At 40.0% G+C, this 26,208-nt stretch overlaps 1 protein-coding gene across 1 annotated transcript in view; it reads left to right on the forward strand.

Moving 5' to 3' along the window:
* The first annotated feature begins 6,110 nt into the window (after positions 1–6,110).
* The window catches only part of DRD4 (dopamine receptor D4), a 33,150-nt gene continuing 13,052 nt past the window's right edge, over positions 6,111–26,208 (forward strand). The window contains exons 1-2 of the mRNA XM_026706498.2: positions 6,111–7,152; positions 23,325–23,437. Coding sequence (XP_026562283.1) covers positions 6,895–7,152; positions 23,325–23,437 — 371 coding nt within the window. The 5' untranslated portion in view covers positions 6,111–6,894. The remainder of the gene's footprint in view (positions 7,153–23,324; positions 23,438–26,208) is intronic.

Here is a 26,208-nt window from a genome sequence, read left to right on the forward strand (position 1 = left end):
AAAAAAATCATGAGTAGAAATATGGTAGCTGTGGCTACTTTGCCTGAGAAAAATAACATCTATAAATGCTCAGAAAAGCGCTTTTTTATTTGTACTACTGAAAATAAGTTTGATCTGTTTCACCGATTCAAGGATTATTATACATCCTTTTTTTAAGTTTGCTGAGAAATTTTCTTTATCTTGCATATTTAGATATAAGTTTTAAAATATTGTTTCTTGAAATTGCTTAACTATAACAAAGAATGCCTTAAGTTCTGTTCCTAAATGCTCAGGAGATTATGAATTATATGCACGTGCAATACAATAAATTCTTGTTAATCTTTAAAAATGAATTAAGAACATTAACATATAATTACAATTTGGGAGGAAAGAGCTGTAATTCTGCACATTTAAAATATTAGTAGAAAATTAATAAAAGATGGATGAAAAATTAAAGGGAGTGGAATAAACAATATATTGTATATTGTTGCCCCAAATCTATACTTATTTGGAATTGAACCAAGAAAGCTTATTTGGCTTTCTAGAACCAATACCAACTTGATATTTTGCTAAATGTGCCAACTGCAGCTTATTCTGGGTTTGAAATAACATTTGGAAATACATGTCTGGGTTTTTAAAGATATGTCTGCAGTCTTTTGAAGGGGAGATAGAGAGAAATAGTGATTCCATACCACCATATCTGTGGCTGACATGTTTGATTTCTTGCCATTTTTCATAGGACTTCTTTTAATGCATGTTGTGTTTTCAAGGTAGTTTGTATGAATTCTGTAATCCTTCTTATGAACTAGTTAAAGCTCTATTGTAATACCATCTGCAGTTGTACAGGGATTTCTGAGGACGGGAGGGAGGAAGGAAAAACACTCTTTTTTTTTAATTCCAAGCAGAATCAACACTGAGAAAGGCATGACTTCTTTCATTAAAAGCAAAGGAAGAAACAATCCCTTTTTGGTGGGGGGATAGGAAAAGGCTTTGTTCTTTTAAAATCAGAGCTAGAACTCCAGCAAAACAGGGGAAAACTTTGCTGAGTCCAAGCAGGGTATATCATTCCCCTAACAATTTTATGAACGTCTGAAATACCGTAAGAGGCTGGGGGAAGTAGGAAGGGGAAAAAATGGACAACTTTGTTTTGAGATTCAGGTTACCTTTAAGAAAACAAGGTAAATCAAATGTTCAGTTCTTCTGTGTGTGCTTATCTCTTTATTTACCAAAAACCCAACAGGGTGTGGGAGCCTTCCCCGCCCCGCTCTCATTCTCTGGAGATAAGGGAAGGACCGAAAGAGGCATCCCCTTGGAAGACAAGTAGTGGCAGCAGAAACTCCTATTCTGAACAGGATTCAGGGCCACTGTGAGCAAACCCAAAGGTTTTCTAGAAAAGGATGGGTGAGACCTCCAATCAGCTACCCGGTGATCTCACCCCCTGCTCACTCCATAATAAGGTAATGGGGTAAGTGGAGAGTTGAGGGCAATCTAGAATGGAGAGAGAGAAAAAATTGCTATTGATGCTGGAACACATAGGCAAGCCTCCCTTCTTCTTCTTCTTTTTTCTTAATATTCTCTTTAATTAGGAGACTGAACAGTGGATGGCCTCATCTGAAACCAATTCAATAAATGTCTATAGAGGGCATGCCCTCATCCAGGGCATGTTTGTGCTTTTCACTTCTCATCCAAGATGGTTCATCATTTCTGAATTGAAAACAATTCTTGGATGAGAAGCAAAACATTTTCAAAGGAAAAAAAAAAGTCCAATTGCCTTTTGGAAAAGCAGATTTGGGACAACCAGTCCAATAGTCCCAGCAGCTCCCAAGGAAGGGTGTAAGTTTTCAGAATATAAAGTGGTAAGGATCTAGAGCACTTTCTGGAGAACTGTAAAAAAAATTGACCATGGCTATTAAGATGGGGATAAATTAGTATGTGTGATGGTGGAGAACGGCCCATATGCTATTCCATTTGGAAATGATTTGGTAGAACATTTTGTATATAAGAGACAATTCCATCAGGAGAGAAAGTGTTCTGACCCAAGCCTTGTTCAAATTAAACAAACACAAACTGTGTATAAAGGCAAACCTTTTTTTTAATGCAGTGATGGGAATTCTGTGAATTCCCAGCCAAGAATCATTTAAACCTAATTGTCCAAGATAAAAGCAAGCCCTTTCAAGATTGTAAAAGGCTTCCAAGAACAGAAGTCTAATTACTGATAAACATCCACTGACACAAGTTTCAAAAACAAACCGGAATTAGCAGGGCTTCAACAAGGACTCAGAGTCTAAAGAACTTTTTTGCTTCCTGCAAAGAGCAGATTCCCGAGGGCTGGTTTTTATCCCTTATGGGAGGAGCCATCTTCTTCCAGCCTTACTCCCAAGTGGCTCTTGCTGCTTCAGCTGCTCTCTCCTTCAAGCAGCCCTGTGCACACATGCACTGGGCATAGGCTCCCCAGGGTCCCGCTTTACTGCTGCCAGATTCCAAAAGCTCTGAAGGCAGCACCCCATTCGCCAATAGATCTGGCTCCATCCCTGCATCAGATGCAGGACCCTCGTCCAAGTCCTCGCCAGACTTCCTGACTGGTTCCCTTTCGTCCTCGCTGTCAAAGACCTCTGCTGTCTGCACCTGCTGCTGGTGAACCACAACAGAAGGAGTCAAAATCAGCCAAAATGGACCTCCTGACACTGGCAGCAAAAGATCACCCAGAGCCTTGGAAATCCCAAAATTAGAGAAAGCCGGAGCAGGGGAAGCAGATCCAGGCTCCAAGTGAGTCAGTGAGATGAAAAGGATAGCGTGTGCTTCTGTTACTGTCCTCTTGCAGACAAAAGTAAAGGACTAGTAGGCGGCCTAAGCTTGCTTTAGGAAATTGCTTTGCAAAGATGAGGTTTGAATTTGCCATCTTTATGAACAAACAACTTTATGGCACTCTCAAAATCAGTGATGGCAATTCAAATCTCATCTTTGCAAAGTGACACATAGACAAGTTTCTTTCTGTGGTGATCTATGCCTAAACTGGCTTTTTAGGGGCCGCTATGGCTCACCTGGTAAGACACTGGGCCTGAGCATTGCTGAGGTCAGCAGCTCAATTCCTGTGAGAGAATAAACTGCACAGGCATAAGAAAGGAGCTTCTCCCAATTGCCTACCAGCATTCAGACATCCCGTGGGTAAAGATAACACCACCTGAAAAAATTCCTTGCACAGAGGCAGCCAGCCATCTCAGTGATCTCTAGCTGACACGCACCATACGCTAAAAAAACCAACAACAACACTGGCTTTTAAAGTCTTCCAATTTTTTTCATCTCCATTCATGGCCAACTGTAACTGAGTCCATCCACCTTGCTGCTGGTCATCCTGTTCTTTCCTTATATCTTTCCCAGCATTAGAGCCATCACTCAAAATTCACGGCCACCATGCTTACATTTTCTCATGTAAAGGATGGAGGGTCACAATTTAAAGAACTCTTAGCTGGATAATACCAATATATTTGTCAACAAACTGGATCAGTGCCATTAATACCGGTTGGTTGAGTGAGCCAAATGTCAGGCAACAACTATAGGGTAATGGCAGGGAAACAAGACTGTTTTGTTACTCTCTTTTCTGTCTGGAATACAATGGGAATACTATTAAACAGTAAGAAATGTACTGCTAACAAAAGAGGTATTAAATAAATCCATTGGGCAAAATTATGATTTGTCCATTCCCTGAAACAAAAAAGCTTTTTTAAAAACTCATATGCATTTGAAGAAATGAATAATTTATCATCCCTAATCAGAATAAGGGTGGAAAATATTATCCCTATGGTGCTATTCATAAAGAGGCATATTATCTGTTTGTTGTCAAGTAATCTATTTTGGCTCCAATATCCCTTTGATAATCAGTTTTAAAGAGGCAATTTGTTTCTCATATAGTGTCATTCAGCAGTTCCCAGGATTTAAATAGGGGAAAGATAGAACTTTTCAGCACTGATAATTAAGGTCATCCAAATGTGAATTCAGTGTTTCTAAAAAAAATTGGAAGCAATGATATCTTCATCAGATGTAATTTATAAGAGCAGGATACAAATTTTTATTCAATAAAACTGTACATAAAATTAATTATATTTGCATGTAATTTTTTTATAATTGAGTTAATAAACACGAGAATGGTTAAACCACCCTCTGTTCTGCTAGTTTATAGATTTCAGAACATAATGTTCTATTTTGTTTTTTTCTTAAAGGATAATTAGTAACGTTACTGAGTTTAGACTACTCAAACCTGGAATATCAGAAAATAAAAACTTATCTGCCTTCCATGACGATAGACCTAAGAAATCTAAAATGCTCCTATTTTAAAGGAAAATTATTTGGCGAAAAAACTAATCTTCCTTTCAGGTTACATTTAGTCACAGTTTAAATAAAGCACAACTAGCTGAATTGATATTAATGTGGTAAGGCACGGATCAGAATAAAAGATTATCATACTAAGCCAAAACCAAGTAAATCATATTTTGGCTAGTGCACTGGGCAAACTGGACCAATTCTCTGGTAATACTGGAAAGCAAATTTTATTCAGGCACTTCTGCACTTCCCTTATGTATCAAATGTACCGGAGTCACAAAAAGTTTCTGAATGACACACTGTCCTTTATCTCTCATTTCTCCTTAAGCCTCTGTTATTAATTAAACACCTAATGTTTAAATCAAATACTGATTCTGAGATCATCTAGAAATCAGTCAGTGTACAAAAAAAAAAGTAGAGTTTAATGATGAATTAAACTGAGAAGCCTTTTAAAAAAGTAAAATATGATTTAGGCCTGTCACTTGATGAATCACTTAAAAGATAATTGTAATCACAAGTTAAAGTTAATTAATCTACATATGAATAAAACAATTATTCTGGGGGAAAGGCATTTTGTCTTTGGTGATGATGTGCAGATCTTCATAAGCACTATTCCCTCCTCATATTCAAGGATACTTTCTGAAGGAGCCACCAGATTTGGGATTACAAGAATTGTAATTGGTGGCCTAACATCTTCAGCCCTATTCTGACTTGCTTAGAAATAACCACCCAATTCTATGCAGGAACAAAACCCACAACAAATTTCAGCTTGGACTATACTATAGGAATATTTTATTTTTTCCATTGGGAATATTTCTTTCTTTCTTTTTCTACATCGGAAATGGTCATTGGAAAGATTCACAAACTGACCCAAGAGCCCTTTGCTTATGTCAATGTCACTTATGGAACCCACAAGGCTGAGCAGTTTTCTCCATCTTCTGCATCACCCTGCGACCAGGTGAAACAAATCTTCTGCGCAGTGAGTCCCAGGCCCGTGGATCTAGAAGAGATTGGACTGCCCTTTGTCAGAAATGGTGTAGGGTTGGGGTTGGACACTTGGGGTTGGACAAGATGACCTATAAGGTCCCTTCCAACTCTGAGTATCGGTTATCTACACAAAGTGTGTCATCCTCTTCCTCCGATAACCACTAACTTGATGAGCCCCCTGATCGCCGTGGCAGGAATGCCATATCGGCGCCCCACAATTGCTCCCCAGCATTTGGGAGCGGTCAGTACGGAGCCTCCATTCACGGCTCTTATATCCGGACAAAAAAAGTTGCTTAACTCTTAAAAAAAAACAAAAAAAAAAAACACCACGCCGCAGTATCATCTAGCACGGCACGGCCAAATGCTGCACTGCTTTTTAAGGACGGGCGCCGTCGAGATTCCCAAAGAAAGGCAGTTAGAGCGACAACTAACATCTTTTAGCCGATCTGCTCCTCCCTCCCCTCAGCATTTTTGGAATACTAATTCCAAAGTAGGAATGTTGCCTCTCTTTTGTCCACGCGAACTTCACACTCGGAGCGGGGAAACCTATTTATTTTCGGAATTACTCCGCGTCCTTCAGCTCCTTTCCGCTCACAAGCGCACCCGCGCCGAGTCAGAAGTCTTCTTGCTGGGCGGCGACCTCATGCCGGGAGCGGTCACCCGGCTAGCAGAACCATTGTCAAGGGGTGGCGGCCCGGGAAGGCAAAAGCTTCCTCGCTCTTTGACGGGAAAAGGCGCGGCTTTCCGTCCTGAAAGAGTCTCCCCGGGAGTCACAAGCCAGCGCCGTCTCAGCCTGTCAGAGTTAGGCTGGGGAGGGAGGCGAATTTGGGCGCGAACTCGCGTCGGGCGGTTGAGGCGGCTCGGGAAGGTCTGCCGGTCGTCCTCTCTGCACTTCAGGCCGCTGCTGATTGGCTAAGCAAACCGGCCGGGCCTTCCAGCTCCGCAACTCTTTCTCCCCCCCACCACCCCCCCACCCCAAGCGCCCAAATCAACTCTTCGAGGGGACCCACTTGTGGCGCCGTGCAAGGCTGGCTCGCCTGCCCGTGAGCAGAAGCGGGGTGCGCGGTGGGTGGGAAGGGAAAGTCGGCAAGAATTCCAGAGGGCAACGCCGACTGTTCACCCTTCTTTCTTTCGGGCGCGCGGAAGGCGGGTCTCGAGCGCGCCGAACCCACGGAGGGAGCCCCGCGGAACTCGAAGGGGCGAGGGGGAGGGTTTAGTTTGAACCGCGCCGGGCTAAGGCTCGGTGCCTCCGCGTGGAATGGGCGAAGGGTGACAATTTAACTTAAGACAAGTTCCGAGAAGGACTGCTAGGGCGAAGCTCTCCCCCACCCCCACCCCCTCCACCCCCACCCCAGGGGCGGCGGCGGTGGCGGAAGAAGAAGTGGTTGGGGTTGGGTCGGGCCACAGCGGCTCGGTCGTTTCGGAGATGGAGTGGGGCAGCCTGGGTACTGACTCCCGCCAGCCCAGCTGCCGGGAAAGGTGACTCTATCGCCGGCCAAGTTCGAGCGGGACCGCTGCTCTTCCACCGGGAGAGCCGCCGCTTTGCTCCCAACTGCGCAAAGAAAGAAAGGAAGGAAGGAAGGCGAGAAGGCGCTCGGGCGGGAGAGGGCCATGGGGGACAACAGCACGAAAGACCTCTCTTTCAACAGCACCTCCCATCCTCCTCAACGGGACCCGGACCGCAACTACGCCGCCTTGGTCTTGGGAATCTTCCTCATCCTCTTTATCATCAGCGGCAACTTGCTCGTCTGCCTCAGCGTCTGCACGGAGAAAGCGCTGAAGACCACCACCAATTACTTCATCGTCAGCCTCGCCGTGGCCGATCTTCTTTTAGCCATCTTGGTGCTGCCTCTTTACGTCTATTCCGAGGTAAAGACACCCCCCACCACACACACACACACACACACACACACACTCCGGAGCCCTCTTTAACTTCTACCAACTCTACTGATGGTTTATGATGCGGTCGTTTTTTTCTTAAGAGGGGGAGGAAAAAAAAAAAAAGCTTCCTCTACGGTTCGAGATATGTTTTGTATCTGATAATTGAAGCTTTTAAGGTGCCCCCTTTTGACCCGGTAGGGGTAATCTGATGCAATTGTAAATAAGCATGGGATAGAGAGAGAGAGAGAGAGAAATAACTAAATCCTAAATATTTCATTGTGTAACTATAACTAAATAACTAAATCCCCATGTGGTTGTAGATTCCATTGAATTTACTGGGACTTGGGGAAGATGTATACTTAGGATACTGTACATCATGGCAACCCAGAATTGAAAAAGGGCTAAGTTGCTACCTTCCTTAAAAGGGTTGGTGGTTTTAATATCCAAACTCACATAATGTAAACATTATTGTTTGATTACATTTAGTGTGCGCCACTACTTGTTGGCTACTGTGGTTGACAGACAGAGCTACCCTGGGCTATATCGTCTTTGTAATGTGTAGGCTGCTGCACTCTCGGGACACCTGTAACTTTAAGGGAAAACAATGGGACATCAGTATTTCTGTCAATCCAGCCTTGGTGGAAACTACAGTATATCCTTGGAAGGTAAATCAACCAATGGAACAGGTTGCCCTCTGAAGTTGTGGGAGCTCCATCACTTGAGACTTTCAAGAAGAGATTGGACTCCCATCTGTCAGAAATGGGGTAGGGTCTCCTGCTTGGGGGGTGGGGTTGGACTAGATGACCTATCAGGTCCCTTCCAACTATGATTATCTCTTATCATCTGGCTGGTTAGGCAACTAGGCAGGGAACCAGCCCAGAGTGATTGTATTTCCAAATAAAGCTTTTCCCTAGCAAGTACCTTGTCTCATTCATGATGTTTACAGGGGTCTTCATCACATTATATTCCTTTTAAAACCCCTTCAGGTTTTTTCATTACTTCTTCCCTCTTTTATCTGTTCCTACTAAAAAGGTCACTAAAAAGACAGAGGTAACTGAACAAATTATTTCATTGGTATTTCTTTTTATTAAATTTATATGGCCATCCAATTCATACACAGGTGAGTTGCCCATAAAATTGCCACAAAAGACACTAAATACCCCCTATATAAGGACCTTTGTATCCTGGAAGTTGGTCTATTATTCAGGATGTCTCCACAATCTAAATGAAATAGCAGTTCTTTTTCTAGACTAGTCTAATTCTACAGAATAAATGCTGCAATTCTGTTGGGTCCTTAATTTGTTTTATTTTATAGTTTCTGTATGATGGCTTCTCCACCATAAAATATATTTTTCTTAAACATATTAAGTACATTTGCTTCCTACACAAGGACTACAGTTTGAAGGCACATGATATATTATGACCTTTATGTCAGAGTTAGACAGGTTCAGGTTTGGACTGTGCCAGAAGCTCCTGACAAACAAAGATGTGAATGAGCTTGTTCATCAGGAGATGGAAGGTTGGGTACTTCTAGCATTCACTGAACTCTCCCAATGGACAAAGTGATGGAAAAAGACTTGGCCAGCATGATTGTATTCATTACTTGACTCTAACAAAGGTTATGTGAGCAGAGTTGCTTACTTATGGAGAATAATTAGAGCAATGGACTGAAGTGTCAACTCAAAGTTGGAGAAATCTCTTTCAAAATTTCACTTGATAAAGCAGCTGTAGAGATAAACTTTGGTCATTCTGTCTTCATCCTTTCATACCCTGAAAATAATGTGAAGGAGTGCATGTGAATGTGAAACTGCACTTGGAAGAAAGTTAAGATATAAGCACAGTTCAATAAATACAGTTAGAACAATAATTAAAATGCCCACAGAAATAGTGTACCTATGGTCTTGGAAATTATATTAACAAAACATTAACTGGTTTAGGAGGAGGAGTTGGACAGATATATTATGGCTATCTTTTTAGATATGAGAAATTGAAGGTTTAAAGGTTTGCCTTAAGTGACCTTACTGTTTAGATATTTTTGGGCCAGGTGCAGTATTGCTTAAGTGCTAGCTAATCTTAAATAGCTAAACTGCAGTAATCTTTCCATAGCCTGTTGCACAAGCTTCCATTAAGTAATTTGAAGAAATGGGTCTCATAATACAAAACCTAGACCAATGGGTCTTTAATCAAGATTAAAATGCTGTTTCATAGAAACATGACTTAGTCCAAAACATGTTTACTCAAAAATAAATGCCACTCTAGGAAGTGAGGTGCTAAAGGATGTGGTCTAAAATTTCCTGATGATGGAACGAACATAGGTCTAATGGGAAACACCTGGATAATTTGAAATTCAGAAAAATTAAGAATCCTGTCGGATTCTTAATGATAATTATGATTAAGTCAGCGGGCTGATACATGAGATGTTTACACTAGTTGGAGATTAAGCATTCTTTAATAAATCTGCAGCAACAGGTGACTCTAATGTTTGGCAAACAAAATATGTCAAATGTTACCTCTAGCTATAGAAGACATCTGGTTCCAAAGATGAGCATTTGTAAGCCATGTAAGGGAGTTTCAGAGATAAAAGATTGTGAGTAGCTAGAGTGACTGGGGGAAATATAGTTGCCTTTCCTTTCTGATGTTCATTTTTTGGAGTAATGATAATTTTGTCACACTTCAAAGTATGTGCACATAGAAGGTTTCTGTTTTCAGCCTCACTAAAAATATGGTCCAAAATAGATGTGCCGATCCTTCTTTGATCTGATTCAGAATCATTTGAAGTTAATGGAAATCATGTGAGTAGATTGAATGTCAAGAATATGTATCAGAATGTGAATTAGAAACAATGATGCCACATTCACCGCACCCTATTATTATCCATTATCTTAACAGGCTGTTATTAGATGAAAAAAGCACTCATGTTTCCAAGGGTACATCTCATTTAAAGAAGAAAAGGAGCTCAATGAGTGCTAAAACATTATTCTGTGCATGTGTTTAACAAATGCCGGTATTCTATGATGATGTGACCTTTGATGTGGAGAGCAGTCTCGGATTCCATTTAAGTAAGCCAAAAGATGTAGCGACCTTTGAGTCCCTGTATATGTGTTTCAATGAATTTGACTCTGGCTTTCTGCAGTTTCCAAGGCTAAAGAAAATCAATACAAAGATCTTTGCTTACCATGGTTAGAATATACCACTTAGCTTTATTATAGCAGTGGATCTTTGAATCAATGCCTTATTTGTAAATGATATTTGCATGATGGTGAACACTGCAATGGCTAAGATAGAATAAAACCAAATCAAATGCTGCTTTGTAATTTTCAGCCAAAGCCAAATGCAATTCTGTACATTTAGAAACCAGCATGAGGACCAGAAAGATTTGCTAAAGGTTTAGGAGATTAGTGTGTCCTGGAAGTAAAGTATCAACAGCAAATTGGAGACTATAAAAGACAGAAGTGTGAATCATCTTGGTATTTGTTAGTTTATGCTGCAAATCTACTTTATGTCTATGCTGGCAAATTTGAACCATCTGTGGTTCACTCAACAGCGTGCAACCCATCAACCATTTCATTTGAGTTTTTGATAGTCTTTTAGGTTTCGCAGCCTTTGAAAAAAGAACTTTATTAAAATGCCCATGTTCAGTTCAGCAAATAACATATATATCTGTCCATAAAAATGCACCAGTACTTAAGTGGCCAAAACAAAGGAAGATTAAGGAAGGGAAGCAGTTGTGTTTTGGTTTTTCCTCCTAACCTTTAGAGAATATTCTAGTCTTTTGGAAACCTCAGTGCTCAAGTAGTAGGACTTCATGTCCCAATGCGAAGACCAATATCAGATAACACGAAGGACTGGTGGCATCATTTAATGGGGAAGGCAGTGAATACATTTACAAGAATATCTATGAGATAATTTATACCATCCTACACTCTTAAGAAAATACTTTTAATTCTGTACCAGTGGACAAATCGAGGAGGTTGTTTTCATACAGTGTTTTGTTTATTAAGGAAAGAAATAAATTCTGTTTGCAGTGCCTTCTCTAACTGATGGATGATGGTTGTCCCCACTTTGCCATGTGGATATTTCCAGAGGGAGTGGAATGCAGGGTGCATCATCCCAGGTGGCTTGTGGTTTTATGGCTGATGGCTGGTGTACATCCCTTGTGTGTCTGCAATTTGAACTGAATATTCTTTTTGACAGGGAAAGTACAATAAACTATAGCCATTTTTCCTGCAACTGGTAGCTGTATCCAGAGTAGTTTCTTCCCTGTCCTTTTTCTGGGATGCAGTTTATCTTCTTTAGAGAATTTACTTTTGTAACCATTATGTGTGAGAATGTTCTCCTTTTTTCTTTCAGAATAATTATACAGTATGAGCAAGGTGCGCCTTTTTTCTGCTGCAATGTTGTATAATATCATGGTTTTTTTTAAATTTGTAGAGACTCCTTCCCATCCAGAGTGGATTTCTCATTTTATACAGCTTTGTTTTTAAATATAGATTTTGAATGTGACTCTCTCATTTACAGGGCTGGGTTATTATCTATTGTCTTTGAATAGAACATTGGGTGGTTTAAAAGAAGTCTGTTTATATTTTTATTCATGCAGAATTGTAGCTTTCACAGGCATCAGTGAATATTATAAGCAACAATGCAACCTTGTTTGGAAATAGATGGATAAGTAGACTGACCTGGGAGTAAGAGTGTCCATTGGATTTTGCTCTCAGAGCAGTGAGCAATATATAATTGCAAGTTTCATGGTCAAAAATAACATATCAACTAAAATTACATGCTTATGCTGTGCTCTGGTATGTAGCACTTATTTCAGCAAGAGCAATACTGATGTTTAATCATCTTAGATGGATTTTCCCTCCTGAACAGATTATCTGAGCTAGCAGATTCAGAAGGTTGGCTTTTCATCACATTGCTGCACTGGGTTCATTGAGCAGCTTCCCCACAAATAAAATCCTACTTGATACAATAATTAATTTTTATTGGCTTGATTTGAGTTTCTTGAAAGAGTAAGCTTAGACCTTATTATACGTAGATCTTCCCAGTTTGGAATGATGTTTGTGAGAAAGAGAGAATAGAATCAGAACATTTCACAAGAGATATATCATTCATTGGTTGCCCCAGTTAATGTTGGTGTATATGTGAAACTGTAAGGCCCACACAGAAAAGGCATTTGTGCATTGTGCAAATTCCACTGCCTTTAATGCAGTTACCATGGTTAAGAGTGTCAGTATTCAGCATATTTCAATTTCAGAAACTTTTAAAAGTGTATTATTTTCCTCTCATCTGTGAGAGCTAAAATGTAGACTTTACACTGGGTACCTCAGCTTGGTTTGTATGTAGATGTGTGCGCTTTTCTTAGATAACACTCTGGGTCTTTAAATACCAAATATTACTGGCATTACAGTTCCATCTATAAGGGTTGACAGCTTTTCTGGTATCCCCAAAGTCTAATTTATTTCTTCGTGTCAGAGTAGACAAATTCTACTGCAAGCAATTTGGCGTAAGCAGAAATACATGATATGATTTTTCTCTATTAAGATCCTAGTAGCAATTTTTTATCACTGTACTGTGACTTCTATTAGTATTGGATAAAAGGTCAAGCCAGTGGGTGGTCAATTTAATACAGTCTTTTCCCTGCTAGGCTGCTACTTCCTATAGAGGCAAGTTTGGGTTAACTACTTAGGAAGTTATTTTTAATACAGTTCATTAGGAAAAAGAGGAGTGAATCATAGTGATCAGCTAAGCAATTCCCTTCTTGAGATTTTTAAATCTTTGCTTGCTAATAAGCAATGGACCTGGTTTAATTTGTCATTCAAAGGGAAAGTTTGATCTACCCAGCAGGAACTTGCTGGTTTTGTGAAACAGAATACAGGTACACTTAGTGTCATATATAAGCCATCACACTTTATCCCCCCCCCACACACACACACAAATGTAGTTTTATTTTACTCCATTTCTGGTACATCAGAGTTACTTTCCAAATAAAATTCTTACTAATAAATAGTTTATCTTTTGATTTCATAGGTGGGAAATGGCAAAGCAGATGTGGAGGAACTGGTGATGTGGAATTAGAGACTCTGAATTTGTTATTCAACCCAAAATACCCTAAGTTAAAGAGTCTTCAATCTGGGTCCCCAGAGGATCCAGTCTTAGAACTTGGTTCCAGAGAGACCCTAACATAAATTGTCTAAATTGTCTTATGCCATTTTCTTGATGGCGATACAGATCTGGTTTATTATCGCCGCCTTCTGAAATGTGCTTTTCAACTTTCCAATCTAGCCAACAGCTTTGAGAATCCCAGGCAGTTTTCCAACCAGCTATCAACTAGAGATTAGCTTCTGAGATCAATCTCTGTGTAGAAACACAGTAAACTTATTTAAATATTTAAAACAAAATACTTAAATATTTTTAACAAAACAAAAATATTTTTAAAGCAAAAAACAAAATCCTTGGTTTTAACTAAATTCCACCTTGAATTCTGGGCTCTGTCCAGGGTCCTGAAAATTTTCTCTTCCTTCACATATATACACAGAGCATTCCCCTTATCTGTTTTCAGGAAACTTTATCTTGACTGAGCACTGGCCATTTTTTGCCCTAGAGTAGACTCTTGCTTGATTGTACCTTCCTGGCTTAAATTACATTTGGACTGTCCTTTGCCAGGATGGATAAATATTTCCCTTTGTTAGCATAAGATAGAGATATTATGTCTGTAATCTAAGACTGTGTTAACTGTACCAATACTCAGAATTTTCAAGTCTCCAAAGGGGTTGAACTTCAATTTCTTTGATTTCCCATTGCATGCAGCTGGAGTGAAACCTGTAGAATACAGAGCAAATTATAAAATAATCATGGAAGAAGGAGGAATTTAGAACATCATAGACAGTTGACCAGAATTTTCTGGGAATCCACTCTTTCTTTCCTGGCTTATATTCAGCTTTCCAATTTAGTTCTCACCAATTAAATAAAAATAACTATTAAATGTTTTGCTTAACATCAGAATATTTGTGCAGCAAAATGGCTAGACATTCAGATATTTAAGGGCTTATTTGGTGGGAAAGTTTGGAAATCTAAAGTTTAATTTTAATTCTGTAGAAATCACTGTGAATATTCTTATCGTGTCTGACACCTTTCATCCCCAAAATATTTTAGGAGGTTCTTAATTTTCATTTAATTGAGCAGTTGAATCTAATAGTAAATAAAAGTCTGGAGTAGAATAAGGGTATTGGATATTTTATACGTGTGCAATTTCAGTTCCATGAGTTGGAGAACGAGGCTCTACTTGTTGTGCCCACCTTCATAATCCCTGTCCAATCTGTAACAAACAGTAGGTGACTTATCAAAATAAGCGTGTGTGTGTGTAATTTTTAAAGGAACAACCAGCTTTATACATTTTTCTTAACATTTGACATGTATAGAGTAAAAACAGTGCAAATGAAAAAGATGGAACTAGATGTGCTGCCTTACCCCCAATACTTAGGATCTTTTGGTGTTGAGTGAAGGAGTCAAAGGATTTCTACTTTCATTTGCAAGAAAATGAGTAGAAATAGTTTCATTTACATTATTTACATTATAGAACACTCCGTAGGAGAATGCAAAGTGACTATTTTGGAAAAGTAGGACTTTAATGGCCCCACTGAGTGAAAAATTGTAGAACTCACATATATCAAAGGGTTTTAGGAGATAATCCCAGAAGGTCTTAACAAACAATGGACATTTAATCCATCAATTTATTGGTGCCATTCTTTTTTTTTTACTCCTAGCAACTACATAGAATGATTTTTCCTATAATGATCTACCCCTGACTTGTCCCTTCAGATCTTGCAACAGTTGCATTCACCAACACTGTAATTGAATCCATTCACCTTACTGCTGGTCAACTTTTTCTCTTCCATCTTTCCCAGGATTAGAGCCTTTTCCATAATGTATCTTCCCATAATGTATCTGAAGTAAGATAATTTCAGCCTGGTCACATCTGCCTTGAGTGAGAACTCTCTGTTTAACGATCCATTTGTTTTCTGGTCTGTTCACTGTGTTCTTATAGTTTAGTCCTCAGTAGCAAACTTCCTGTTTTCAAACAAGATAAATTTGGGGATGTAAGAAATGGTATTGACATGCACAGCCTCCTTCCTCCCTTTATCTGGATTATTTTTTATTTGTTTGTGTTTTTTATCTAGAATGCTGCATTTTTAATTATGGTATGTTTTGAAAATTTTTATAGAGAGCCCCCAAAATCTGTAGTTGAGATAGCACACTTATTTAAAATGATTTTTTTCACTTCAAAGAGTTATACTTCTTTGTTACATATATTTATCTGGGTTATTTTTACACAGTGCAAGCACATACCTAAATAGAGCTTGATCAAGCCCTCTTTTGAACCTGCACACAAAAAAGCGATTGAGAGAATGGGTACCTACATCTTTGATAGCTGTATAAAGCAGGAATCTCAGTCACTGGGTTTTCCTTGTGTACCTATGCACAAGCCAGTTGTCTATTTTGTATAACTGTTATAGTACAAGAAGTGTTGTAGACTTTTTTGTATGTGATCATCCTTTTATCACACTTTTTCACACATTCAGAGGCAAATAGCCAGATACCAAAATCTAGCAGTTACCAAAACAGATAACAGGGTCACTGTCTATTCCATCAAAGACAGATACATCTAGTTCTTTGCTTTATGTGGGTAAAAGAAACAGCTGCAAGAATCTGGACTTAGATTTCACAGTAAATAGAACTCCCTTTGGATATACCAGTCTCTGGAATTCTTTTGGCTTTCTACTGTAAAGATACTTGTCAAAATTCTTGGATTCTTATGCACCTATTGAAATGTTTTCTATCCAGTCTATCCTGAAAATGCCTGATGGTGTTAATGGAAAGGGATGAGTGACAGCTGCCAAAGCATCATGCTCCATGAAAGGCTGCCTCCAGAATGCTGCCTGAAATTAGCTAAAAGTTCCCCTAGCCATCACTTCCATCTGCTGTCCAACCAGGAGCTGCAAGTGCAAGAAAACCCCAGATGGCATACTTGTTTCTTCCAGGGGAATGTGATGCCTTCCAGTGAGAGATCTAGCATAGAGCCAAATATTTCCAAACAGGCATAACATATTGTTGGAATTTAATTTAAACTGCCTAGTCAGAAGGAGCAGAGATAGTATAAAACAGGCCCTCAAATGTTCAACACCCACTGATTATCCCAAATTCTGCTAAGAGGTCAAGAAGGATCAGAAGGGTCATTACTCCCTCCCTCCAAGTCCTATAGTAGGTGGCTGCAAGTGTGATCAATGCAATTTTCATTCAATGCCCAGAGCTAAAACATGCTAATTTGCTTCACCCAGAATCTTTGAGTCCCCTGCTGCCTTTTCAACAACCTTCCTAAAAACACCAAGTTGAAAAAAGGACTCAAGTTGTTCAACTCTGCTTGGTTGACAGTTGTCTTCTTCATGAGGGAGTCCACAGCTATCTTTTTCAAGGAAGCATAAAAAGTAAGACAAACATGGTGATAATGTCCAATTCAGGCATGCTATTTCCTTAAAAGTCTTAAAAGGAAGATCATGATTGGCATGTGGTAATCATATTTTCAGCCTCAGTTTGTACATTGTCTTGTACTGACATAGTCAACAATCAGTTAACCATTTCGCCACCATGGTATTTTGTGCCGTCTCATTTTACTGTGAGATACAAAACTTACACAAAATGAATTTATTTGCAACGGCAGATTTCCTTGGACATCAAATCCCATCACTATGAGTTGGATGCAGATGATGAACAAATTATGCATAAACTGATGCATCCTTCTTATCACAACTCTGAAAAATCAGTTTTTCTCGATCAATTTAAAGCTGCAGTTTTGGGAAGCTGCTAAAGGAAAATGTGATACCATTTTCTTTTAGCACTGTGACACTAAAAAATATGAAATCGATTTGTCTGAAAGGAATGGGCTGTGCTCTTCACTAGAAGAATTGGAAAAAAAACTAACAGTTTTGTTGGTAGGAAAATATGCAGGCTTTTTATGTACCTAAAACATGAAGAAATTAAATGATGGTTTGAATCTATGCATATTTGTACCCAGAAAGTAAGGTTTTAAAAGGTTATCCATGGCAGCAACTGTGATCTGCGACTGCAGAGCTATTTTCGGGCTCTGAAAGTCATCATGTGTGCTTCATGCTCACCTTCCAAAAAAAGAAAAAAAGCAATCATGTATTGTATTGGTTGACATACTTACTGAGAAGCAATTGTACTTTATGGCTTCCACATGAAATACAATATTCTCCAGTATAGAAACATTTCCTAGATAACAAGGATGCAGGGAAGATACTTACAGGGGAAACTGGGATTTGAAAACAAGGAGATATCCTGGTGGCTGAAGGCTTATCTCTCCACAGCAATTTCTGATCACCCTATTTTTATAACAATAGGGAGGAACCAGGCTTCATAACAGTACACATGAAACAAAATTTAGGCATGTGAACCACAAATGCAGTTTGAAGTAATGCAGGTTCCCTATGGGGATGGGCAACCTGTGGTTATTGTTTGCCTTTTAATTTTTTTAATTAATTGATTTATTTTTTACAGCTCTCAGAATCCCTTCTAACTATTATCACTGAAAGCATAGCTGTCTGTCACCCCCAGCTTGGCTGGAAAATAGGTGAAGATTGTGTTGTATAGTGCAAAATAAGTCTATCACATTAGAAAAACAAAACAGGTGCCCCAGAGACCTCTGCACACTGAGCCTGCTCATGTGATCCCACTGATTCTGTGGCCATCCAAAGGTTGCTCAATTCTTATTTACCACCTCAAAAGAAAATTGGGAGGAAGGTCTACTGAGTTCCAATGCTATCATCCATGGAGAACAACACTGGGACGTTAAAATGCTGTGCATTTCATTCAGGAGACCAGAAACCAAAAATAATGAAACTCAGCTTGACTTGAGCAATAATTCTGAACCCAATGGTCTACCAGCATTTCAAACAGGAAATAATGTGTAATTTACCAAGAAAAGGAGACTGGAGGTGCCAATATAGTCACAACATTCTTTAGAACCACTCACAGAGGCTGATGTAAGCCTGTTGGGTTGGACTAAAATGATTAGGCCCAGGTCAATTTGTGTTTGATGAGGCTGGAAAAATCTTTCCTTGTTGAGTACTTTTCCATAAAGTTCAGTGCAAATGAATCAGCAGCCATGCAGATGACTTTTTAGGTATGCCATTATGAGTATTATGAAAGATAGTTGAGTGGTTATTTGCTTTGGAAAAAGAAACAAGGGAACAATCAAAATGAATGATGTTCAGTTAAACACATTGGTTCTTTCATATACCTTAGCCTTTCCTCTTTTTTCCCCAAATTCCTCAGAAAAAGAGATTGGTACATATTTGTGTGTGTGTGTGTGTGTGTGTGTGTGTGAGTATATGTATGTATCAGTGTTTGAGTATTTAACAAGCCTTTTGTTAAACTTTCTTATTGGTGGGCATTTCCCATTAGTGATTGGTAGCATGTCATTCCAACAGCATTGCCAAATAACATGCATAAATAAGGGCTTTTGTGTGAGAGGGATCGAACAGTTCAAGATGCCTGGCATCGGCAAAGTCTTTCCCCTTTGTATATGTGTGTCATGTCCATGCATGTTAAAAGGGACAGAACTCTGATCAAGCTTGTTAGCTCCACTTCTGTAAATTCCCTTGGAGACACTGTAAGGATTAGATTTTTGTAACTTGGCTGTGGCTGGGCGAAGCTATTAGTGGAATCAGGGGTGGTATTCAGCAGGTCCTGACCAGTTCTGGAGAATCGGTAGTGGAAATCTTGAGTAGTTCAGAGAACCAGCAAATATCACCTCTGACTGGAGATTTTAAAGTAGCCTTCCCCTGACATGCCCACCAAGCCACGCCCACAGAACCGGTAGTAAAAAAATTTGAATCCCACCACTGAGTGGAATGTTGTGTGTATTAAAAGCAGCAGCAAGCAAATTCTCTGCTTAAGTAATGAGATGATAAAATATGATTTTTAAAATTTTGACTTTGTGCAAACTAATTCATTTCAACTAATAAAAACCATACATTCCAAAATGTATGATATAGCCAATGAAGACTTATTCAATGAATTATCCCTAAACAAAAGAAGCAGTTAACCTTTTCAGGAAGAAACTCAGTAAATGTGTGAAGTGGGGCAAGTGTACTATAATTTTAAATTCTCAAGTTGAACTTTAAAAGTTGGTTGATCTATACCAAGGGTCTTCAAACTTGGCAAGTTTAAGACTTGTGGACTTCAACTCCCAGAATTACTCAGCTAACATGACTGGAGGAGGAATTCTGGGAGTTGAAGTCCACAAGTCTTAAAGCTGTCAAGTTTGAAGACTCCTGGTCTATACAGAGACTGCTACCTCTTGCTGTATTAAAGGAGAAGGCATTGCAGGTCATATGGAAATCGTAACAGATGATCTGTTAGAATGTATACAATTGCCCATATTAGCACAGTCAACATTTATGGCACTTGGTTCTAGCACAGATCTGCAGCATCAATTTCCCCCTGCCCTGTTTCTAGCATGTTAATAAAATCATCATAATAACATTTAACTTATTTCAATCAGAAAATTACATAAATACAATTCGAAAGAAAAAACAAGGGTATTCAGTATATCAACCACTGCCCCAATTTCTTCGCAGTAACTCAATACAGGTAATAAAAACAGTAACTTTATACAGGTAATAAAAATTTCCCGCTGGGTAGCATCACAGCAGGAGTAAGATACAACCACCTGAATGTCCCTATGAAAAATTACGTTAGGACAGCACAGGCTGAATTGTTTCAGAAGACCTATCCTGCAAATGTGCGGAGGGAAGGAAGCTATCACAACCATGTGGTTTTATCCTCTCACTTTGCAATGTGGTAGGAAGTTGATGCAAAACCCTCTCCCCGACTTACATGAGCCTTATAGCCCAGCAGTGTGATGGAGAGTCCTTTTTAGAAAACAGATGAATATACAGCACTGTAGGCTTTGTTTACCATATGTACTGTATGTGTGATAGAAATTTATAGCTGTATTGATGCAACATATCAGTAGACCCTGTACCTGCTAGGATGACAATGATTTGTGCAATATATTAAGCCTAATTATTTTCAGCCTTGATTAAGTTTTGTGTACACTGTATGCAACACAAATCCTGTCCATTTGGTTAATCTGTGATTCAGACTACCTGAACTAAAAAAACTTCAGTCACTTGATAAATGTATTGTATGAATGATCTAACACAGCTATCCTTATGATGCTATTTTCTCTGAAAACTTTGTTCCTCTGCCTTTGAACAGGACATAACTAGTATGAATATGTCAGTACAGCTGTTCACCAGCACAGAGATAGAAGGATGGAAGAAAAAAATGCATTTGTTTCTTTTCTTCAAATTGGGCAAATTGGAAAGGGTCTAAATTTCTTTTAGAAAAGATATGCTAACCTCAAATGGATTCGGTTTAGAAAGACAGTATGTAATTTGGCCAAATTCTCCCAAAACATACCCCAGTGTCTTATCTTTACTTATATAAAAATTGACTTGATTTTTTTAGCTTTTTCTCTCTGATTGTTAAGCACCTGGTGTTTTGATAAAGATTTACCATCTGATTTTATATTCAGCAAAATGGGAAAAATTAAACATTGTGCGCTATAATGGTTTCATATATCAACTGCAACCTTGTAAAGCAGCCTTTTTAAGTTGTAACTAAAATTGGAGGGAAAAGCTGATTAGTTTATTTAATCCTGTGACTCTTCCTCCATCCCATTTTAAGACTCAGGTCCTAGCTTCATCCAATCAGCTTTCCTTTTCTTTCTTTTCCTGCCTTCATTATTTTTTCTGAGGGAGAAGTGGAGGGAACCCTTAACGGATGAAGAGATTTGAAGATCTCAAAATATTATAAGATTAATCCTAATAAGACCATTATCTCACTGTGAATTCTAATTATTTTAACAATCATTTCCATGGTGACATAAAGAAGAACAATTAAATGCACACACCCTTTAGTTTTAGCTTCATCACATTTGACAGAAAGGTGTGTGTTTGATCACATGCTTGTGCGTTGTCTGCTAATGCTTAAACTGGGAAATCTCAAACTTTGCATTCCCTGAAAGATGACTGAGTCTCTGATTCTCATGAGTAAAGTCATGGTTTCACTAGAGTTAAGCTTGGATAAGAAATGAATTTTATATTTTTAATCATTACATTTTTATATTACATATGCTAAAGACCAACATTCAAAAATTGCACTATGTTGGATACCTCTTGGAGAAAAAGGCTCCAAGAGCTTCTCATCCCAAAATTTTTTCAGAACCTTCTTGGATAAAAAGTGAAACGTCTCCAAAGGAAAAATCAGGAAGTCGAGTTGCCTTTTGAAAAAGCACCTTTGGGACAATCATGACCTAGTTGACGGAGAATCTCTATAGACTACTGACTCCTATTATTTCTAGACACTTAATCATCCATTATCATGTAGCAGAGAATTGAATGTCTTTTTGTAATCAATCCAAGGTACATTTAGGTTGAGCTTCCTTTTCTTGCAGTTTTCCAAAATAATCTAGTCAGGTAGGAGTTGATCTGTTGTTCATCTGCTGTTCAGGCAGTTTCCCTTCTGCTCAGGTAAAAGAGATTATTTTCAATTAGATGCCGTTGGACTGCATCAGCCACCAATAAATTAGCAATTTAAAAGTTGTTGGTAAGCAGGTACTTAGCCTGTAGTTGCCTGATGCTACCCCTTTTATTGGATCTTTTATTGTCAGGTAGCTTTTGCCAGATGTTAACCAATCTTCAATTTAACCTCCTTGCAGTATGTTGTTAAATTGCTTGACATTGTTATTATCATTATTATTACAACCCATTGTGGCTTGCTTAAGCTGTCAGAAATGAAGTAAGGAGCAAATTTGATAGCTATCTCACTTAAGTCTTTTTTTATTTTTTAGAAAAGTTACTCCTGGTCTTCTGAGGAATCCCAAGTCACAGTTGGATAACCTTCTGGCAGTTAATGAGTGCTTGTACGGAGGCATTTGCCTTCTCCTAGCCTGACCCCTCAATCAGATTGAAAATTAAGAAATGACGAAGCTACAGTTTATAAGGTGTAAATAAGCCACCTCTCTTGACATCATTCCTAGCTGATATTTATAGCACCAACAGGGTGAAGATTAAGGGATATTAGCACAAGGCTTTGTGATTTACTTTCTTCCTAATATAAATCCAAGGTTTTACAAACAGATAGAGGAGCTACACTATCAGTGCATATGACAGTATTTATCTATTGATTGATTTGATTTGATTTGTCAATCGCTTACAAGGTAATAGGTATAAGTATAAACATGAGTAAGAATACAGGAAATAGGTACGATTAAATGAGGATAATAGGACAGGGACGGGAGGCACGATGGTGCACTTATGCAAGCCCCTTACCAGACCTCTTTGGAATGGGGTGACATCAATAGTGGTTAGTTTGAGGTTAAAGGAGTGGGGGTTAGAGGATGTAACTACAGAGTCAGGTAGTGCATTCCAGACATTGACCACTCTGTTGCTGAAGTCGTACTTTCTGCAATCTAGAATTCTAGAATGCTTTTTTCAATCAAGTGATTTGGTATTTACTGTTGGTTATAAAGATGTGCCACAGTTGCTACGGATAAAAATAAATGTTTTAGCTATCTTTGTACTGGCTTTGTGTATGTCTCTTCTGGAGAAATATTTCTCCTCCTGAGTCACAACACTTGATACATGGTCCAGGAAATAAAACTATTTTATACCACATCCTGGATATTTGATTTTCAAGGTTCGTGAGGTTCCCACCCCCCCTTCTTCCATCTATCTCTTTCCTCCCCTCATTTGTTTCAGCATGTAAGCCTCCTAGTATGATGTATAGCAACAAAGGAGACTGAATGATTGCCCTGAGACAGGCATGTGTGGGAGGAGATGCAGCTATTTCACCCACCATTACCACCTGATTGCTGGTTTTAGAGCTACAGCTCTGAATGCCTGATTGCAACCTGGCAACCCTCTTGATAGTGTCAGCCATTGAAGAGGATCTTCTCAAAAGAAAAAAAGTATCAGAGCCACAACCTGATAATCCAACAAGAATTGTAGCTAAAAAATATAGTGAAGGGAACACTCAAGTATGAACTTTGAATGCATTCACTGATTTTTCTTCAGTTCCAGGGAGGTGTTTGGTTTTTGGGCCCGGTCCTATGCGATGCCTTGATGACCATGGACGTTATGCTATGCACTGCCTCCATTTTCAATCTCTGTGCTATCAGCGTGGATCGGTAAGAAACTCTGCTCATTATGGCTTTTAGATACTAAGTTTCCCAACTCTTTCCAGTTCTAACACATGTCATACATACATATTTATTTAATCAGCTTTTTAGCTGCCTCAGCCACTGAAGAAACTCTAGGAGGGTTCTTTAGGAAAAAATAGAGGAAATGTAAATTTAATGCTGCCATCCATAAGGACTGTGAGCTTCTCATTCAGCATCTATAGAAGGTGTGGATAGATCAATAAATATCCACTCTGTGAAAGTTTACTATGTATTTTTTTTCTACATTCTGGCTTTAGAATGTACAAAAATGCATTGATTTCTCTAATCAACATACATATTTTTCCCTATTTTTCTTTACTAGTTATATATCTGAACATCCATTTCTCTAAAAGATATATGTGGGATATTGTAAACTGAATTGTAAAATTCAAATTTTGCAGACTGAAGAATGGGCGTTGGTAGAAGTTACCATGAACACCCTTTCTATCTATGCTGCGAGAGAGCCCAGGATGGGTTGACTCCTTCCTATGATGTCATTTAGCTGAGTCTGTACTAAGATATAAAAGCCAGCCCCTGGGAGAGACCCCAGCTTTGGCCTTGACAGACTGAAAGGTATTTCTGAAAGCACAAAATGAATACAGAAATATGTCTTACCCTCTCTGGACGGATCAAGGGAGGGGCTGGGCTCTCTTGCAGCATAGATAGAAAGGGCATTCACGGTAGCTTCTACCAATGCCCATTCTCCTCCATGCTACATCGAGAGCCCAGGATGGGACATACCAAAACTTGCATGCCCACGGGCGGGTCCTCATCCGGCTCATCACACCAACTGTTGAACCACTTATTGAAGCACCTGTCTGCCGAAGGCTGCAGTCACCGAGGCAAAGGCATTCAGATGGTAGTGTCTGATGAAAGGAGACAGGGATGTCCATGTGGCTGCACGACAGATCTCCTCCAAGGATGCTTGGGTCACCCAGGCAGCAGACGTGGCCACGCTTCTAGTAAAGTGCACCATCAGACCTCAGGGAACTGGAAGGGCTGCAGCTTTGTAGGCCTGCTCAATGCAAGACCTGACCCACCTGCTAATAGTAGGAGAAGAGGCCTTGTGCCCCAAGTGAGAAAGGAAAAAGGAAACAAACATGGCTTTCAACTTCCTGAAGGAGGAAGTGCGCTTAATGTATATTCTAAGAGCCCTTCTTACGTCTAGCGTGTGCCACTGACGCTCTACGTCATGGTGCGGGAGGGGGCAGAAGTCAGGCAACACAATGTCCTGGGATCTGTGAAACCAGGTGTTAACCTTTGGAATAAATGAGGGGTCCAGGCGAAGAACAATGATATCATTGTGAAAGGAACAAAGGTCCTGTCTGATGGAAAGACCAGCGAGCTCGGAAACCCGCCTGGCTGAAGTGATGGAAATGAGGAACACTACCATTAGAGTCGGAAATGGAGAGATGCTGTTCTAAGGGGTTCAAAGGGGGGCTTCATAAGGGCATTAAGGACCACATGAAGGTCCCAGGAAGGATACCTGTGAACCACCGGTGGGTGCAGGTTGGAAGCCCCTTTCAAAATCCTCCTAACTGAAGGGTGATGGGATAAGGAAGGAAGTGAACCCCATGACAGAACCGAGGAGAGGGCTGCAACCTGCCTGCATAAAGGTGTTGGGCGCCAAACCTTTCTCCAGATCATGCTGAAGGAATCTAAGAACCTCTGCCAACTGGGCTAAAGCGGGAGAGAGAAACCCTCCCTAAGGCACCATCGGGAAAAGGCCTTCCAGGTGGCATCATAGATGCACCTTGTAGAAGGTTTGCGAGATGCCAGGATAATGATGATAACCCTTTCTGGAAGATCAGCCTCCTCTAGCCGCTGTTGCTCAAGTGCCACATGGTCAGCTTGAGCCACTGGGGCTCTGGGTGGAGCAGAGCCCCCTGATGAAGGGAGATTAGATGGGCTGGGATCCTCCAAGGCGAAGCCACCGATAGGTTGACCAGGTCCACAAACCAGGGCCTCCTTGGCCAATAGGATGCCAGGAGGAGGAGCTCTGCTTGTTTTCCAACATCTTCTGAATTACTACCAGAATGATGGGAAGCGGGGGAAAGGCATAGAGGAGACCTTTGGGCCATCTGCACTAAAGAGCATTGGTCCCCTCCGCTCTCTGGCAAAGAAACCTGGTAAAGAATCTGGTGACTTGGGCATTTTGAGGAGTGGAGAAGAGATCTACCTCCAATGTTCCGAATCTGAGGGAAAGGTCCCTGAATAGAGACGGAGGAATGGACCATTCTACCTGATCGACTAGGCTCCTGCTGAGCCAGTCAGCCTGGGAGTTGTCGACCCCGAAGATGTGGTCCGCCAAGATTGACAACAGGTGTTTCTCTGCCCATAACTCCAACCGTAGATCTTCTCTCATGAGGGCTCTGGACCTTGTCCCCACTTGCCGGTTGACATGAGCCTTTGTGGCCATGTTGTCCGTAAGGACTAGAACATGAGAGCCGGTCACTGATTGCCTGAAATGCTTAACAGCCAGAAATATGGCTCTGAGCTCTAGCCAATTTATGGGAAGAGTCTGCTCTGATCTGGACCAAATGCCCTGAGCTATCTGACCCTGCATATGGGAACCCCAACCCAGGAACCTGTCATCGGTGGTTATCACTAGCCTGTCTGGGACCCTGAACAGGACTCCCTTCCAGATTGATGGGGAACGCCACCAATTGAGAGATCTCCGGATTTGTGGCGAGATTGGGACCTTGATGGATGAGTGGCTGGTTCCTGCTTGTTGGTAG

The sequence above is a fragment of the Pseudonaja textilis genome, chromosome 1, assembly GCF_049901715.1.
Source record: "Pseudonaja textilis isolate UNSWEBS1 chromosome 1, rPseTex1.2, whole genome shotgun sequence".
Lineage (NCBI taxonomy): Eukaryota > Metazoa > Chordata > Lepidosauria > Squamata > Elapidae > Pseudonaja > Pseudonaja textilis.